This window comes from Pogoniulus pusillus, chromosome 15 (genome assembly GCF_015220805.1).
Source record: "Pogoniulus pusillus isolate bPogPus1 chromosome 15, bPogPus1.pri, whole genome shotgun sequence".
Classification (NCBI taxonomy): Eukaryota; Metazoa; Chordata; class Aves; order Piciformes; family Lybiidae; genus Pogoniulus; species Pogoniulus pusillus.
The window spans coordinates 26,488,158-26,507,783 of record NC_087278.1 but is presented as its reverse complement, the minus strand read 5'-3'; the positions used below and the strand labels follow the sequence as shown (position 1 = coordinate 26,507,783).

At 40.1% G+C, this 19,626-nt stretch overlaps 1 protein-coding gene across 1 annotated transcript in view; it reads right to left on the bottom strand.

Moving 5' to 3' along the window:
• ETNK1 (ethanolamine kinase 1) overlaps window positions 1–19,626 on the bottom strand; it is a 35,273-nt gene that overhangs the window by 7,008 nt on the left and 8,639 nt on the right. The window contains exons 3-8 of the mRNA XM_064155964.1: window positions 16,089–16,348; window positions 15,007–15,147; window positions 13,435–13,577; window positions 6,574–6,657; window positions 4,042–4,202; window positions 1,793–1,866 (exon numbers count right to left, since the gene is read on the bottom strand). Of these exons, the coding sequence (XP_064012034.1) occupies window positions 1,793–1,866; window positions 4,042–4,202; window positions 6,574–6,657; window positions 13,435–13,577; window positions 15,007–15,147; window positions 16,089–16,348 (863 nt within the window). The remainder of the gene's footprint in view (window positions 1–1,792; window positions 1,867–4,041; window positions 4,203–6,573; window positions 6,658–13,434; window positions 13,578–15,006; window positions 15,148–16,088; window positions 16,349–19,626) is intronic.

Below are 19,626 nucleotides of genomic sequence, written 5' to 3'. Positions count from 1 at the left end.
TCAGAGCATCAAAGGTCATGGATTTGGGTCTAACCATACACTGTTAGGGGTTGGAAGGGACCTCTAGAGATCGAGTCCAAGCCCCTTGCCAAAGCAGGATCACCCAGGGAAGGCTGCACAGGAATGCATCCAGGTGGGGTTTGAAAGTCTGCAGAGGAGATTCCATAACCATTCTGGGCAGCCTGTTCCACTGCCCCTTCATCCCCACAGTAAAAAAGATTTTCCTCATGTTGAGGTGGAACCTCCTGTACTTCAGCTTGTCCTCACTGTGCCCTGTCCTACTACTGGGCATCACCAAAGAGAGACTGGCACCTTCGTCCTGACACCTGCCCCTCAGATATTTATAGACATTAATAGCTCCTAACAGACTGTCCAACAACTGACAACTACAGTTCCAAAGAAAGTGGATCTTGATCATTGCAAGAACGATGTTTGACTGAAAACTGTCAAGTTTTGGCATTCTACCACCACCTGTGCTTTAACTTTTTTTTAGTTTGCCATCTAGTGGTCACTACCAAGAACTTCCACTTGAGAATACTCAGTAATAAAAAAAAACCAAAACATTTGTCTCATTTACAAAACTAAGTGTTTAACAACTAAGCCCACTCCGATTTAATACAAAAATCTCTAAAGTAGAATATTTTACCCTGAAAAAAAATTATCATCTCTTCCAGACACAGAATCACAGAATGTTAGTGGTTGGAAGAGACCTCAAAAGATGATCCAGTCCAACCCCCTGCCAGAGCAGGATCACAGAGTAGATCACACAGGCACATATCCAGGTGGGTTTGGAATGTCTCCAGAAGAGGAGACACCACAACCTCTCTGGGCAGCCTGCTCCAGGGCTCCTGGCACCCTCACAGTCAAAAAGTTTCTCCTGTTCACATGGAACCTCCTCTGCTCCAGCTTGCATCCACTGTCCCTTGTCCTATCATTGGACATCACCAATGTGATGGCTCTATCCTCCTGACACTGCTGTTCACATCTTGATAAACATGAAGGAGGTCTGCCCTCAGTCTCCTTTGCTCCAAACTAAGGAGTCCCGGCTCCCTCAGTCTGCTCTCAGTAGAGATACTCCACTCCATCTTTGTTGCTCTGCACTGGACACTTTCAAGCATTTCCCTGAGGTCCTTCTTTAACTAAGATACCCAGAACTGGAGACAATATTCCAGATGTGGCCTCACTAGGGCAAGATGGAGGGTGAGGAAAGCCTCTCTCAACCTGTTCCCACATGCCTTCTAATACAACCCAGGATGCTGTTGACCCTCTCGGCCACCAGGGCACACTGTGGCCAATAGAGAGATTAAATCCTGTGCTTCTTGACAGGAGAACCATTTGAAAAAACCCCAAATGTCAGAGACATACATCCCTCTGAAAAAGAGCATCACTGGCCAGCATTTCAGGCAATGGAATTTAATCATAGAATCAGAGTTGGAAGGGACCACAAGGATCATCTAGTTCCAATCCCTCTGCCATGGACAGGGACACCCTAACCTAGGCTTCATCCAGCCTGGCCTTAAACATCTCCATGAATATTTACTGTCATCACAAAGACTCTATAAAAGAAGATTAGGAATCCCTAAGATCAATGATCCATGCAGTAAGAAGTAAACAAGCTCTTTTGTACAGAGCCCCATTCCTTGACTCTTGCAGCTCTAAGTGTAGGTGTTGCTTCTACTAGTACCGGTTTGCTGCTCAGACCTCAGTTTCTTATACCTGGGGTTTTGGACTAGACGCCCCCACAGGTCCCCTTTCAGCCTCATGTAATTTTGATTGTATCAAGCACGCTTACCCTAGAAAATCAAAGTCAATGGTGGAATATTTGGCTTGAATCAGAGCCCACAATCCCCAAAAGAAGTGGGAAGCCTGAAAGAGAACAAACAGTGGAAAATTAACACTATAAATCCAACTTGTGAACAGAATTCTCACATTGAGTCAAGAAAGTGCCTAAAGAACTCTCAAAACTCATTTTTGTAAAGTTATTTGATACCTCTTTACCAAAGAATGATAAAATTACAGAACAGATTATTTGGCAAATCAGAGGAGTAAATCTATTGAACTCCCAACTCTCCACAGATTTTCAAGAAAAATGTTTCTTTTATGAATAGGTCATCTATTACACAGATTGTTGTACAACTGCATACACCACTGAATGCACTGAAACAATTCATTGCTGCTGCTAATTACATCTGTACTACTCGACATGTATTCAAACTCTACAGCGAACATGAAATTGCTACAGTTTAAATCCTGATAACCAAAATCAAATCTGAAAGCAAGTCCCTGCTTGCCAAAAGACTGAAAGGGCTACAGCTGTACTGAAGGACTGTAGAATCATCAAATTATCTATTTTCTTAAAAATGTAGAATTGACATTCTAGTTTAAGAAAACTTTATCATCTTATTTTAAAACGTGGCTTCTAAAGTCAAAATATTCTACTGAGATCTTAAAAACACAACATATCAGAAATTTTTCACAAAACAGACTGTGTAAGTTGGGTTTGGGCGTTTTTTGGTTTGGCATTTTGGTGGTGTGTTATGTTTGTTTGGGGTTTTTTGTTTGAGGGTGTTGGTTTGGTTGTGTTTTCAAGTGCCATATTCTAATCAAATGGTTTTCACAGTATCACAGTATCATCAGGGTTGGAAGAGACCTCACAGATCATCAAGTCCAACCCTTTACCACAGAGATCAAGGCTAGACCATGGCACCAAGTGCCACGTCCAACCTTGCCTTGAGCAGCTCCAGTGACGGCGACTCCACCACCTCCCCGGGCAGCCCATTCCAGTGCCCAATGACTCTCTCAGTGAAGAACTTTCTCCTCACCTCCAGCCTAAATCTCCCCTGGCGCAGCCTGAGGCTGTGTCCTCTTGTTCTGGTGCTGGCCACCTGAGAGAAGAGAGCAACCTCCTCCTGGCCACAACCACCCCTCAGGTAGTTGTAGACAGCAATAAGGTCACCCCTGAGCCTCCTCTTCTCCAGGCTAACCAATCCCAGCTCCCTCAGCCTCTCCTCATAGGGCTTGTTTTGACTTACTGTGACAAATTATGCAAAATTAATAACTTGTATTAATTTTTATACCCAGGCAAAGATTGCTAATAACCATGAACATGGTTTATTAACATTAAATATTGCCAGAAAAACTTATTCACAAGGTTCAAAATGCAGTTTGGAAATTTATACACACAGGGAACAGGCGAAACTAGAGCACTTATTTCTTAAAGTGGCAAACACAAACATTATACTGGAAGAGAAGGTTCTTGCAGTTAATTATATTGCTTATCCACTAGATGGACACCGGAAGCGCCTTTCTGCTTATGGCAGAGGGCAATTAGTGAATTACAAGAGGCCTTAAGTATTTACTCACAAAATAGTATCAGACAGTACCCAAAGCACATGGAGGGGTTGCTGTCAGTGGTCTCAAAAGCATTAGAGGCTTTGGAGTTTTCCCAGGCTCTTTTCTCAGGAAGCTGGGAGTATATTACATAGTGTCTGACCTGGTTTCTCTTGATTCCTGATTCAGCAGAAGCCTTGCAGAGGGGCAGGCAGGATGCAATGCTATCTGCAGTCTTGACACAGTATCACAGTGGCTAGGCAGGCTGACTGCATGCAGGCATTTAGAGCCTGTTCCTGGTAAACTTGAGGCAGTGGAGTTTCCAGGCAGTTTCAGGATGCAATGAATGCAATGCAGGAAGCAGCGCTCTCTGCGATCTGCTTAATGCTTTCCATCAATACAGCCCAAGACTAATGGGTCTTTGGACATAGATTAGCCAATCAGAATGACATTTTGCAAAGTCTGACCATATTAGGTGACACCAGGGCTTTTGTTTTCCTTTCTGCAGTTGCTTGCCCCAGCACAGGAGGAGGGGGAGCAGGGCAACATGTCTGGACAAACCAGAGTTCTCAGTGGCTCCAGGTCCTTTGTCCTCTTTTCTGTGGTTGCTTCTCCCCACAGCAGAAGTAGGAAGAGCAGAAAAACATGCCTGGGCAAGACAGGACATGGATAAGCCCTTTTTTGGCCTATCAGGCCTACCACAACACTTACCAGTGCAAACTGATTAACTTGGACATATAGTACTTCAACTTCTTTTTCACTGACTTCTGTGCCAAATCCTTTATATTCTTTGTAGGCCTCAAGGTAAGATCTCAGCCATTGTTCCTGTAACTTTCTGTTAGGGTAAAGGCTGTAATCTACCTCATTTACTCCTAGAAAAAGGAAGAAGTATTTATTAGAACGTTATGATGTCCAAAATCACAATACCAGACTGCTTCTCTTCTTCACACACCCTTCCACACACAAAAAAAAAAAATCAGTGTGTACAAACACTGCTGGGTTTAGTTTGATCTGACTTCATCAGTTATGCTGGTAAGAATTTCTCATCCACAAATCAAGGCATTCAACAGAACAGTAAGATTTTATGCTGCTTCTTTGCAATCATGGACACATCCTACTTGTATTTTGAGATTCAATACGTCTGGCTTTGAAAGAAGCTTCAAGAGAAAGTATCTGCACCGTGAAACAACCCCCCACCCACCAAGCATATAAAATATGAACACTTATTTCATAGCAAAAAAGGCTTTGTATGCAACAATGTCCAAAGCTGAATTCACCAACCAGGCCAGAAAGCCTGAACCCAGATCACAGTTCATTCCCACTAGCTATCAATTCCCAGAGGATGTGGGAATTCTCATTAAGTCTTTTATGAGCAGTGCTATCTCTTAGCACTTACTCTTTCCTGTATCAGATCCACTCAAATTTAACTTAAAAAAATAACATTAAATTTTACTAGATGGGTAGAAAATAGCAGAGGTGGAAAAAGGGTTTTCATAGGAAAATTAAATAGTAATTGCACATTTAATTTTCTTTATTGACACCATTTACCTGGACCTGAGCAAAATCTTCAACACTGTCCTGCATGACATCCTGGTCTCCACACTGGTAAAATACGGGTTCAGTGGATGGACAACTCGGTGGATAAAGAACTGGCTTGACAGCCGCACCCAAAGAATGGCTGTCAGTGGGTCCATGTCCAGGCAGAGGCTACTAACAATTGGAGACCCTCAAGGATCAGTACTGGGACCAGTCTTAAACATTTAACATCTCTGTCGGTGATGTGCACCCTCTGCAAGTTTGCCAATGACACCAAGCTGTGTGGTGCAGCTGACACACTGGAGGGAGGAGATCCATCCACAGGATCCTTGAGAAGCTGCAGAGGTGGGCTCAAGCCAACTTCATGAGGTCTGACAAGACCAAGTGCAGGGCCCTGTATCTGGGTCAGGGCAATCCCAAGCACCAAGTAAGCTTGGCAGTGACTACCTTCAGAGCAGCCCTGAAGAAAGGGACCTGGAGGCACTGGTGTATGAGAAGCTCAATATGAGCCAGCAGTGTGCATCTGCAGCCCAGAGCACAAACTGTATCCTGGGCTGCATCAGGAGAAGCATGGCCAGCAGGTCCAGAGGGGATTCTCCCTCTCTACTCCACAACACACCAGAGACCCCACCTTGAGTACTGTGTCCAGATCTGGAGCCCCTGTTACAAGAAGGATATGTCCAGAGAGGGGCCACAAGGATGACCAGAGGGCTGGAGCACCTCTCCTATGAAGACAGACTGAGAGAGTTGGGGCTGTTCAGTCTGGAGAGAAGGCTCTGAAGAGATCTTATTGTAGCCTTCTGGTATCTTAAGGGGGCTTGCAAGAAAGCTGCTGGGGTACTTTTTAGGATGTCAGGTAGTGATAGGACATGGGGGAATGGAGCAAAACTAGAAATTGTTAAGTTCAGATTGGATGTTAAGAAGTTCTTCACCACGAGGGTGGTGAGATGCTGGAACAGGTTGCCCAGGGAGGCGGTGGAAGCACCATCCCTGAAGGTTTTTAAGGCCAGGCTGAATGGGGCTCTGAGCAACCAGATATATCATGAGCTGTCCCTACCCATGGCAGGAGGGCTGGAACTAGTCTCTTCCAGCCCTGACAACTCTATGATTCTTTGATTCTTTCTGAGCTTAACTCCTTAAAGATGTAATCAGACCCTTAGAAGTCTCAGTTAAAAAGGAGTAAAAAAAATATATCGAGGCACTCAAATATATTCTGTAAAATATTTAGTGTGCTTTCCAAGTATTTAAATAACCAAGTTCACCACTTAAGTTACTAAACAGACACTTGGAATGCTATAAAGTTACATCTGAACTTGCTTCAGTTTGTGATGCAATGACTTCTAATCTCACCAAGCTCTACTTTTCATCTGTACTAATCACTATGTAATTTTTTTCCTGTTGCCCCAGCTTTGAAATAACACAGTATATGCTCAAGGTTATGTTTCTCTTATGGAGTAAATGGAATTGACATCCACTGAAAAGAAATTTAATTGGTTCTGTATTTATCTAAGTCTACCTAAGCTTAGGACACCATAACCTTATTTCTGGGTTAGCAAAGCTGCAAAGGAAGGCTAAAATATGACACATGGACATGTTTTCATCAGATTAACAACTATATACATATATCTAAATATACAGGCAGAAAAAGACTGTACAAGAATGAGGATTTTTTATTTGCATCTTTACCTCTGAAATAAATTTTTTTACCTGCAAACTCATTGAAGTGATTTCCAATGTCATAAGCCAGGTAGTTGTATCCAGAGTACTCATAGTCTATGAACTGCACATCACCTATGAGACAACAGCAGCAACATCAAAGTCTATATCAAATGAAGTCACAGCCCTAATCCTTTGGTGTCCTTTGAAGTTTTGGGGGAAACAAAACAAAATCACACACCTGTGTGTGACATTCCAGGGCAAGGCTGTGATTTTTATTACACAAGACTGCCTTGAATATTAATTCAAGAAAGCTCTTAAATAATTACTTAGAGTTTGCAATTATTTTTAACTCTTAAGAGCAGAGCTTCAATTTTAAATTCTACCACATGAGGGCAACCTTTACCTTCAAATAAGAGAGTAGACGATCCTTTATTGAAGCTTTACATAGAAATACCAGATCATTTTTTAGCCTGACTTAAAAGAACAGTCCTGTTTATTCTCACAAACGTGCAACCACAGTGGACTAACACATTGCAACATGTAGGTATTTCCTTTAACATGTTGATATTTCCTGCTTCCTCCATCCACACGTACAAAGCAAGACTTTTATCGCTGTCTTTTTTTTTAAGCTAACTTAAACTACTGTCAAGAAACAGTCAGATGGTTTTGAAGTCCTGAAAACTATAAGATTACATACTGTTACAAAAACAAGGACTGACAAAGCAGCAAACAGCCCTAGATGCTTCCAAATTGCAGTGAAGCTGGGAAAAAATGCTTCACTCATGGTAATACAGCATCAAAACTACTATACACCCCATCAGTCAAAACACTAACAAGATGGACTAGGCACAACCAGATGATCTGCTTCACAGGAAACCACCAAGATTACCAAAAATAAGTAAGAAACAAAGCAATAGGTTCACTTAAGAGCTTTTGCACTACAATGTTAAAATGTAAAATTACTATGCTGAAACAGGCAACTATAATAGTTGTATCCTTCTCCCTCTCTACACCCGTTCTTTGATGGCTGGCTACATATTTATATTAGAATACAACAAACAATCTTCTCAGCATCACATAAAGCACCTTATACACACTAATGTTAACTATCAGAACTTGATGCTAATTAAAAAAAAAAAGTTAAGTATGCTATATGTTTCCTAGACTAAGGACTGAGAGTGTCTAATACACTGACTCCTTCATATTTGTAGATACATCACACATCAAAACCAGCCTGGCCAGCAGATCAAGTGAGGTGATTCTGCTACTTGACTCTGCCCTGGGGAGACCTCACTGAGTCCTGCTCTGGAGCAATCAACACAGGGAGAACATGGACCTAATGGAGAAGGATGATGATCAGGGAAGTAGAGCATCTCTCCTATGAGGGCAAGCTGAGTGAGCTGGAGGTGTTCATCCTGGAGAACAGAAAGCTCTGGGGAGACCTAATAGCTGCCTTCCAGTACATGAAGGGGGGATACAAGAAGGCTGCAAAGGGAGTGCTTGCAAAGGCCTACAGTGAGAGGACATGGGGCAAAGTTTTGAAATCAGTGGAGATTTAGATGGACTATTAGGAACAAGTTCTGCACCATGAGGGTGGTTTCCCAAGGAGCTAGTTGTCCCATCCCTAATGGTATTCAAGGTCAGGCTCAACAGGGCTCTGAGCAAGCAGATCCAGTGGAGGTTGTCCCAGCTCACTGCAGAGGGGTTTGGACTACATGACTTTTGGAGGTCACTTGCAACCCAAACCGTTCTTTGATTATCAAATACAATAGTTTTGCTAGATAAGTGTCCTGGTCAAGTTATCACAAAGCTTTATTATATGTGTTCCTGCCTATGCAGTTCATCTTCATTGTAGTTTAAATCCCAAAGTATGGCAAATGCTTTTCAGATGAGAAACACTCGTCTAAGCACTTACAAGCAAACTTAAAACTCCACAACTCAAAAAAAATCAGTAAGTGACAATCCCCCAAGTCAGGGTCTGCCCTTACTTTCACAAAAAGAACTAATTGATTGCTAAGGTTTTAAGGTTAAATATTTTAGAATACAGAAAACCAAAATGAAAATTGCCCGTGAAGTGGCCAGCTCCTCCCAGGAAAATCTTGTTGGCAATGGAAAATGTGGTGTTCTTTAGAACTCTGAAGAGACAAGAAATTTTGAAGTACCTGCAACTAAAATGTTGTAATATTGTGACAAATTAGCTTCTGTCACTAACTGACTGGAAAACTGCTTCTTTAGGACAACTTTTAATAAGAAGCATATTTTAAGTTACAAGCCAGTCAAAATGCACAGTCCAACCATGATTTTTTGAGGCATCCCCAAGCCTCAAAACATTCAATATTGCTTCTATTTAAGTGAGGTTTTCTTCTTCCTCCCTCACAAACACAGGAGGTAAGAACCTGCTTGCAAAAATATCAACATAACACTTGAAATTTTTCATGTGAAAAATTCATCCTGAACATACCTGTGCACTATTATACATCCCTGAAGTACAGAAGACATTTAAAATTTACTTCCAGATGTAAATAATATTAGGCAAAATAAGAAATTGAACCTAACAGTGTACAAGTGCAGCTTGTGCTCATTCTCATGCATTTCACCATAAGAGAGTACCAACTGCTATGACAAGGTTCCTGTCAGGGCACAAAAGGAGCATGGTGCATGGCACCACAAGGCAGCAACTTTAGCATATCTAATCTACAGTAAGTGAAGAAATACTGACAAACACAAATTTAAGACAAATGTTCAAAGTAAAAAAGTCCTGCATTTTAACTGAGCTCTTTCAGACTCAGACTACTGTGCAACTCAATTTCTGAGCTCTTTTGGGCTCAGGCTACTGCGCAACTCAATTTCTGCATGAAGGCTCAAAGTAAAGATGCACAGTTCTGTGTAACAAAGCTAAAATTTTGTTTGCCACTTCAAAAATCCATCATGTCAACATGTCCCAGCCATCTTGTTTTAGAAGAAGCAGAACAAAAACTCTACTAATTGTTTAACTATCTCTACTACTAGAAGTTACTTTTAAGACTGATCACCATTCTCACAGGAAAGCCAATCCCAAAAGCTAATTTAAATTAATAAACAGCTAGCTTTTTTGAAGTTTCCAGAAGTACAAAGAATTTGTCCCTCTGATATCATTGGGTACAAGCAGATGCACTAGAGACACTATTCTAAGCACATTTCTGTTTTACTGAAGTGAGGTATGATTCAAAATTAAGCTCATCTCCCTGGAGAAGCTACTGTTATCAGCAGAAATATACACATAAAGAGCACTGAGTATTCAAAGTTGAAAGACGTTATTTGTGGGGTCTCCTAGTAATCTCACAGGCAAGGTAAGCTATGCAAAGCACATGAAGACAAAACACATGCTGTGTTCCACACACCAGAAATTATTTTTTTTAATAGATCACATAGCAGTCAGAGTATCTCCCAGATCTCCTCAGGGAGCTGAAAGATAGGAGGGTGATGACACTTCTCCTTCCAGCTGCTCATTGCTTCTAATGATTTAATAAGTTCAGACACTTCAATGTGCAATCATAGCTGTCGTTACTACAGCAGAATGATGATCCGAGTTCCACCCCATTCTGCTCCTCAGGTGAGCCACTGTGGCCCTAGAAGACACCGTCATTAAAAAGACAATGATTTACTACTGCTGACATACTTCAAAATTCACAAAGGAGTCATAAACCCAAAGAACAAATTTAGCTATAAATTTATCCAATGTAGTCTTGCAAAACAAAACATGTTTTCAGATCAAAACCAGAAGCCTTAAACATACCTCAGTCTTCAGAAGCACTGAGCACCCACAGACTCCTACCAAAGATCATAGAAAATATTGGGTAGGCAGAGGGAATAAAGAGAACAAACCTAGCCATCTAACTAGACACTCAACTTCTTGGCAAGTGATTTTAATACATTCAAAGAGAGCATATACACAGACAAAAGAATACTGATACTTGGTCTTATTGATAGCAATATTCGAGTACTCTCAAAAAAATTCTTGATGTTTTAAAACTTCCAGGTCATACCGGGAAAAACAACAAAACAAAAACCCCAACCAACCACAACCAAAAATACCCCCCACAAACACAACTCAAAAAAACCCTCCAAAGAAATAAAAGCCAACCAATACCCCCCCTCCAAAAAAATGGCCACCCACAACAAAACCAACCAAAAACTTTAAGAGCATCAGAACACAAGATCTATAAATAAGCAGTACTAAGCTTCAAGGATATTTTGACTATCTTGATGTCCAAATTTTAATTAAAAGCAACATGAAGCTCTGAATTATATCCTTTAAAGAATAGATGACACTGATAATTATAAGTTACATAAAGTAACACTTGCAAATTTTCATATCCTGAGTGACTGAAAGCGGACATTAACAAAACAGCAAGAGGCACAGTTCTCTCAGCCACAGCATGAACAAATTCACTTCAGATGAGTGAAACTCCATTAAGTGAAGCTAGCACTCAACATGCTATTCCAGCCTCAAGAAAAATCAATCTTGTGGCTTGAAAAGTAGTATGTGGTACAACTGTGATATTTCTTTCAAATCTGAACACCTAATGCACACAAGTCTGAAAGCAAAGCACTGGGACAAGCTATAACCATTCTAACTGCATTGGACAAGAGTCCTATATAGTCTGTAGCTTAAACATATACCCACATTTCATCCCAAAATTAAGTATTCACAAACGCCACACAGTGTTGCTAAAACAGCTTGTTTGTGCCAGCTTCTGAAAAGTCAGATTAACATTAACAGATTTGCATAAACTTTACTGAAAAAGAGAAAAAACACACAAGTTAATTTAGAAAAAGAGAAAAACCAAAATCATCTACAAAACCAATTCCCTTAATTCCAGTCACCAGGACTTTGATACACAGAAGTCTTTTGAGATGGAAGAGCAAATACAGTAAAAACACATCCAAGCTGTTAACCTTCTTCACACAGTTCAACAGCATTCCTATTAAAGCACATTTTCAAAGGTTCTATTTTGTGCTCTTGAAAAATTATTTGTATCCTAATAAAAGCTTTTGCTCTGCTAAACAGAATTCCAGTAATACGTATTTATAGTATATATATACTCTTCTAAAAATCACATTCTCATCTTAGTACAACTTTAACAGGTAGATTGGTACACTTTGCTCTGTAAAAGGTACACTACAAGAACAGCTTTCAAACTACAAATACTTTTTCTACAGACAGAATTGAGGTTTGGTTACTATGAAAATAGTGCCTGCTGTACCCAAACTGCATAGGTTTCAAAATACAGTACAAGTGCAACATTCAAATGTAAGTTTAATAAACACTTTTCACACCCACCCCCAGCTGTTTACATCTATCTTGAAGCCAATGTACTTGACATACATCCCTCCTCCCCACCTTGGCCCCAAACACTAAACACTCACACACTTGTTATGGGAGGATTGCTCATAAGTGATGCACTGCTGGCATTGCTTATTCCTCCATTCTGTTTACAAAGACAAAAGCATATAGCATTTGTTTTAAAGGTGGGAACTTCAAACCTACTGACATCGAGAGCGAATCTTCTAAAGGAATGCCTCAAATACTTTTTTGCAGCATGGTTCTACTATGAAAAGTGACTTTTATTGCAATCGGTCTGTTCTGGAATGCCAAAACTCAAGGTAGCTTCAGCACTTGATAAAGACCACATACAATGAAAACCAGATTTATTTCTGGTATTACAGTATCACAACTACAATGTGTTTAAGAGCACAAGCTAAAGTTTTTTTTCATACCTTCCATGCTTTCCTTCTGTAACTTGTAGTAGCAATCCTATTCCAAAGGGCTATTAACTCAGAAGGAAACCTGCATATAAACTAAGAGACTTCATTTTCTCAATTCACATGCATTCAGTGCATTTATGTTTATACACACACACACAGATTTTTCATATTAGAACCATCTGCAGTATGTTAGTTTTTTAGAGCTTAAAGCACAGAAGCCTGAGACCAAAGACCAGTGATGGCTGATGAAGACAATTTTCATTCCATCCACAATTTACTTCACATTTTTATTTACATATCATCGATCTTTGAAATCCACCACAAGCATGGAGCTACTAGAAGGAATGTATCACTCTCCCTTCAAAAGAATCATCTAATCTCATGTTGCACTCAGCTAAGATCAGATACTTGAAATGGGAGGAAAGCCGTGCATTTTTATTGCACAAGGACCCTTTTAGTGTCACTACATTGCCTTTTGTTGATTTAGTAACCAAACCTCAAACCTAAAAACACCAAACAATAGAAGGAACTGCAGGATTACACAGATTCTAAAAAGGCATTCTTAACATCAGTATCATAACAAAAACAAAGTTAAGAGGTGTACTGCCTACAACTGTTTAAATGTATTTCCATTTACAGTATGTATTTACAAAGCAAATCCTTGCTTTGACTAATGTACCTCATGCAGAAAATCTTGAGTCACTGATCATAGTATTAACTGGAACTAAGCCATTTTATTATCAAAATGTCTTCCCACAATCACAAACCAGAAGATACACATATAATAGCCGATAATGTTTCCAGGCTATTTTCTACTCCTGGTTTCTGTTAGATTTTTTTGTCTTCCTAGAAGATTTATAGGACTGGAACAGAATTAACATGAATAATTCCGTACTTTGAAATGTAGCCATAAGCAGTCTAGGAATTAACAAATTCATTAAAAAAGGCAAAGAACACCAATGTTAGTCTTCTGCACAGTTGCATACAGATGAGAATTACCTAAGGAGGAAACTTTCTTGCACAGATATCACTGCCATTACTTTGGGTCTCAAAAAGCTGAGGTGACTTGAACAAGTCAGTAAAATAGTACCACTGATGCAGCACATGTACTTACAGCACAAACACAGACACTCACTACTTACTGCTTAGTTCAATACTTACCTCGTTTCTTGTTGTAAATAATGTTCTTACACAACAGGTCATTGTGACAGAGTACCACTGGTGATCCTAAATTTGAAAGTCTTTCCTTCATCCAGGTCATCTCTTCCTGAAGAACTTGAGGACTTGGAATGTCACTTAAAAACCTTTTCAGGTATAAGGAGTTTGAGAGAGAAAATTTAGTACTGTGTCTTCTATACTAAAGCATTTGAAATTAATTAGCTTATTTCTTCCTACGTGCTTTCTGCAAATAATTCAACAGGCTTTCTCCCAAACCCTGTCCCCTGGTACAACAGTAGTCAAATTATGACAGTTACTTGCCTCACTCCTCTCCAAAAAAATCAACTCTCTGAAGAGTTTGTGCAGCAATCCAAAGATCTAGATATTAATTTTTGCATCAAATATAATTCTGCACATTTTTAAAGGAATAGAGATTAAAAGAGGTGTGGGATGAGTTTCATTCACTTTTTGCTCACATGACCTTCCTTCAGGTAAAATGCACAGCACTAAGTATTATATGTATCTACATAAAGGAAACTCATTTTCAATCCTAGTCACAATAAACATGGCTAAGTAGCCATTTTTTCACCCAGTTTGTTGAATAACTATTCATATTTTCTTAAGAATTTTATGTTGCAGAAGAAAAACAATTCGAACAACTTTGATAGAGCATTCTTTAGTTACAATGCAACCAGAAGGGCAGTTTGGACCAGTGATTTCAACAGAGTTTCACTGAGAATGTTTTTAAGATGGAATCTGCTTCCTGAGTGATAAGGAGTTCAATGATACTGTGCCAACACTTCCAAGTTACTATTTTATTTTAAAAGGCTCTGCTCCCCAAGAAGCACTGTGTTCAAAACAAGCTTCAGATTATAACAGAGAAATTACATTTAGGTTGAACACCCTGTCTAGTTTTGCTGCTCCTCTTATCCTACTTCTCCAGTGATTGATGCTAAAAAGCTACCTCACTTTGAATTGTACATCAAGAGGTATGTTGGGATGCTGAAAAAAAAAAATCCCTCAGCCTATTGTTCATACTCCACAATAATACAGGTCTAGAACGACCGCAGAAACCTCCTCCCTCTAAAGCAGAAGCCACCCTTGGGAGTTCATTCCATCATCCAGAAAGACCTTTTCATTAATTCTACTTTCACATAACCCAATTTTGGACACATTAATGAAGCGAACTATACACCTAAGAAGTGCAGGTTAGAATCAACACCAAGCAGGAAATGCGCTTTTAGTATATCACCCCAGAACACAGGCCTCAGTTTGAGACTGTCAATTCTCATAAAAACTATTGAGGCAACTATATGAAGACTTGACCACAACTCTTTTTAAAGAGTAAAGAAAGCTACCATGGTTTAAACACGCAATCAAACTACAGCCTCCACACCAGATGAAATTACTCCATGTATTTAACATACTTGCAGCTACTCCAATATACAAGGAGCAAGACATAACTCAAAGCTTTTTAAGTTTGAACAAGCTTGTTACCATATACTGTTCTTTAACATTTTTACTCTTCAACCAGAAAGAACCAGAAGTCAGGAAAGCATGTACCGAAAGACCTACCTTTTATTTACTTCTTCATCTGCAAATTCTGTGGGTATGAGAGAGAAGTATTTCCCCATCTTCAGCCACAGATTTGATTTAGGAATCCACCCATTGTGCGCATGAATCGTATGGATTTTAGCAAGCTGTCTGGCAATGAGTCTAAAAAAAATTCATGTTATATTTAAATGTATGACAGTATCCTATTTTTCCCAGCAACCAGAGAAGACAACTACAGTGTACTTAACAGAAAAATAGGTTAAAAAACATGCAGCAGAGGAACTCAAAGAAGGCTTAAAGAACAGCCACATAGATATAGGGTAGCATCTTCTAAGACTGAAAAGGTTACTGCTTTAAAGAGGATAGGCAGAAGAGAATGGAGGTGAGATGCAGCATGGAAATTGTACTTACAAGTACTATTCAACTTGCTTATCTTTAGAAGAGCTGACTCAGATTAGCTGCCAAGTCCCTCACATTAATTATGTCCATAATGGTAATGTGCAGATGTTAAAACTGTAAAATCTCTAAAGGGCAGGCTGAGGGAACTGGGATTATTCAACCTGGAGAAAAGAAGGCTCCAGAGAGGCCCAATAGTGGCCTTTTGAGACCTGAAGGGGGCCTACAAGAAGGTTGCAGAGGGACTGTTTACAAAGGCGAGGATGAGGGACAACTGTTTGAAATGAGTAGACAGCAGATGCAGACTGGACATTGGGAACAAGTTCCACACCATGAAAGTGCTGGAACACTGCAACAGGTTGCCCAGGGAGGTAGTTGAAGCCCCATCCCTGTAGATATTCAAGGTCAGGCTGGACAAAGCACCAACCAACCTGATCTAGTGGAGGCTGTCCCTGCTCACTGCAGGAGGCCTCCTCTAACCCAAATCATTCTACGATAAAGTCATCTGAGGAGGCATCCAAGATCATTTGTTCAGCAGTGAAATAGCCTGTCAACTAAGAGAACAGTGAGCTGTCACAAATGTGAACGCTGATTTAGTGCAGGGCTTACAGAAATACTTTTCTACCTGCTCATAAACTGAACTTGAGATCTCTTGGGCCTGACAAAACACTATAAATTAGACCAATTAAATCGTTAAAAAAGCTTACCTGAAAATATCTGGATTGCATACATGCTCTGGATCCAGTGCCTCTCCTTGCATGAACTCATAGCACAGACCATTATTGAAAGTACAGTACAGCTGAGGTGCACAGCCATGAGCCTGCAAGACACGGAAGCTCTTCACTTCCTCATCTCGATCTACTAAGAGCTCTGTCTTATTTCCATAGATCCGAACTAGAACGACGTCATCTGTTATGTCACCCACATAGCAGCCAATTAATTTATTGGTGATTCCATCTGTAAACAGCTGGAAAGTAAAAAAAAAAAAATATTAAAAAGACATTTTTTATGTGTAGGTGGGAAACACAGTTATTGTATATTTCACAAAGCAGAGACGTTTACTAGATTGAGCATTAAGAAAAAAATAATTGTTGAGATACAGGAAAATTACAAAGTCTCTTCCAACCTGCTTGATTCTATGAAAAATTTAAGGACTTTTTACCAGCAACACATGAAAAGAGGAAAACATGCCACAGTGAACTACACAGAAACTATGTGCAAAAGACAGTAACTGACAATTCAATATGGTATGAGTTTCCCCATAATTACTCTGAAGTTGATGAATGGCTGAAATCAAAGTCCCAAGGCAGCAATCCTAAACTAATACAAAAAGTTCTGAGTACAGGTAGCACAAAAACAAATGCCATTTTGATGCATTTCATAATTTTAGTATTTGCTGATCAGCACACAAATAGTAAAAGTTACTTCTAGAGTTCCAAACAGCCAGTTTTTAAAAGCAAATTTCATATCAGAAACGGTTCCAAGTTCAACGGTCATCATCTTCTCACTAGCTGTAGGGATTGTTGTCAATCAGTAAAACACCAAAGTCACTTTGATACCATACTTAAAGCTCAAGACTCTGGCCTTCAATGTCAAGTACCATACCAAACTTAAAAGCCTCTGTGAAGCCTCACTGTCCTCCCTTTTTTTCACTCTGTAATTGGTAGATGCCATTTAAGAAGATTTTAAAAGCATTTTAAGTCCTGCAATCTACTGACCATTCTAGTCACTGATGCTTAAACATACTGAAGACAAAGGAAATTACTTTCTAAAAAACTAAGAGCATTATTTCAGCATTATGTTCACATCTAATGACAACCTGTTCAGTCTCTTTCAAATAACAATGGACCTACAAGTTCTCAGCTAGGCAAGGGAGAGGAAGTGCAAAACCAAAAAAGAGAACAAACCCAAAGAAACCTAAACCCCACTCCTTAAATGCTACTTCTCATTTTCCATTTCACAATGAGGCCTGAAGCAGTCACTACACAGGCTGAACCCCTTAAGATGCTACCTGACAAGCAAATTAGATTCTGAGTTACTGAGCTGTGAGTATCCAGTCACATGTAGCTATGCGTGTGAAATCCCACTCCACGCCTGCGAGAGTAACACAGCAGTTCTCGGTCTCCTACAATCCAGGACAGTTCTACTGCTTAGAAAAACAGACGCTTGACACTCTCAAACTCTTTGTGCTTTGCCCAATTGGACTGAATGTTTAAACTACCCATATTAAGTCCATCTGTTTAGTAAGTGACTAAAGGATGAGCCATTAACATTCTCATCTGACAAGCAAGGAAAAAAAAAAATAAGTACTGAACAATCTCCTGCAGTCTTAACCATAAGCAAACAATTTCAAGTCAAGGTTCTCACACTAACTGTAATTTATATTCAAGTATAATTTTTTTTTAGTCTTTACAGTCATGCCTCTTCTCCCACCCTGCTGCCTCCAAAATCCTAAATAAAACACAGTAAAAATAAAAGTTGCATGTGGCTTTTAAAGGCAACCTGAAGACCCTGAATACACTGTTTAATTCCCAATTGCAATAGAAGTCAGAAAAATAGCTGAGAAATGAAACCTGTTTTTTGGAATTAGAATATTAAGTGCACAATGACTACAGTTTGAATTCTGTATTTACTGATGTCCATTCACATCTCCTCCCACGTCATCTTCAAGCTCTAAGGTCTAGAACAAAAATACTGATAAATGGAGCAGTCTATTGAATTTCAGATCTTATACCAAACTTAATACTTAATGAAAGCAAATACTTAATGAAAGCAAACATTTTGTTATTACTGACACGTCAGCAGCAGGCAACTTCTGTTCAGGTATCATCAGTAAGGGTGGTGAGACATTGGAACAGGTTGCTCAAGGAGGTTTTGAATGTCACCTCCCTGGAGGTGTCCAAGGCCAGGTTAGGAGGCCTTGATCAACCTGGTCTAGTAGAAGGTGTCACTGGCAGGGGGACTGGAACTAGATGATCTTCAAAGTCCCTCCCAACCTAAACCATTCTGCGAATCACTCCTTGGAACCTTGGGCAGTTTAGATGGATTTTTTGTTACCACTTTGTTTTGCTGAACGTTTTGGGGTTGTTTTGTATTTGTTGGTAGGGTTGGAAGTCTTTTTAAGTAAAACAAGTCAGAAAGTTGGACTTTTTTTCAGCAAATCCATGTAAAAGTATGGATTCCTATGTATTTTAGCATAAACCCAGAATTAACTCATTAAAAAACTGAAAGAACATTTTGCAGAAGTTATCTGTGGTGTCAATCAAATGAACAAGTATCTTGTCTGCAATACTTCAGATTCACAGATTGCATTGGGTTGAAAGGGACCCTCAAAGGTCAGTTTGTCCAAGCTCCCTCCAGTTATCAGGGACACCAACTAGATCACGCCATCGAGGGCTGCATCAAGTCTCATCATAAATGTCTCCAGGGACAGGGCTTCAACCATATCCCTGGGCAGCCTGTTCCAGCATTTCACCAGTCTCATTATGAAGAGCTTCCTCCTGATGTCCCACCTAAATCTGCCCTGCTCCAGTTTCAAACCTTTGCCCCTCACCCTATCACCACACATCCTTCTAAACAGTCCTTCCCCAGGCTTCCTGTAGGTTTCCTTCAGATATTGAAATGTCTCCCCAGAGCCCTCCCTTCTTCAGGCTGAACAGCCCAAACTCATTTAGCATGTCCTTGTAGAAGAGGTGCTCCAGCCCTCTGATCATCTTTGTGGCCCTCCCCTCAACCCACTCCAGCAGGTCCATGTATTGGAGGCCCCAGAGCTCCAGTACTCCAGAAAAAGAGTACTGGAAGACAAGAAGGTTTTATTCTGTCACTGAGAGAGCATAGAAGTGCAAGTTCTGTTGCACTAAGGACCACAACCAGCAAGTCCAAGACCCACTAGTCCCTTTGAAGGAATCTATGATGTTTCTAGAACGGCAAAGGTAGCAAACAAACCAAGCAACCTATTTCAAACCACTAGGACTTGTGATACTATTTGCTATTTCTTATGAAACAATCCTCTAAGGAAGCTTGCTTTTCTCCCTATACTCTCTGCTTTCACCACAAACAACCTCAGACTTGAAATAGTGCTGATGGTTTAAGTGATGACTTAAGTAGGTTAGATGATTGGACTGTGAGGTGCATTGGCTCAACAGCAGAGTCCAGCTGGAGGCTTGTGGCCAGTGATGTTTCCCCAGGGATCAATACTGGATCCATCTTTGTTTGATATATTCATCAACAACTTGGATGAGGGGA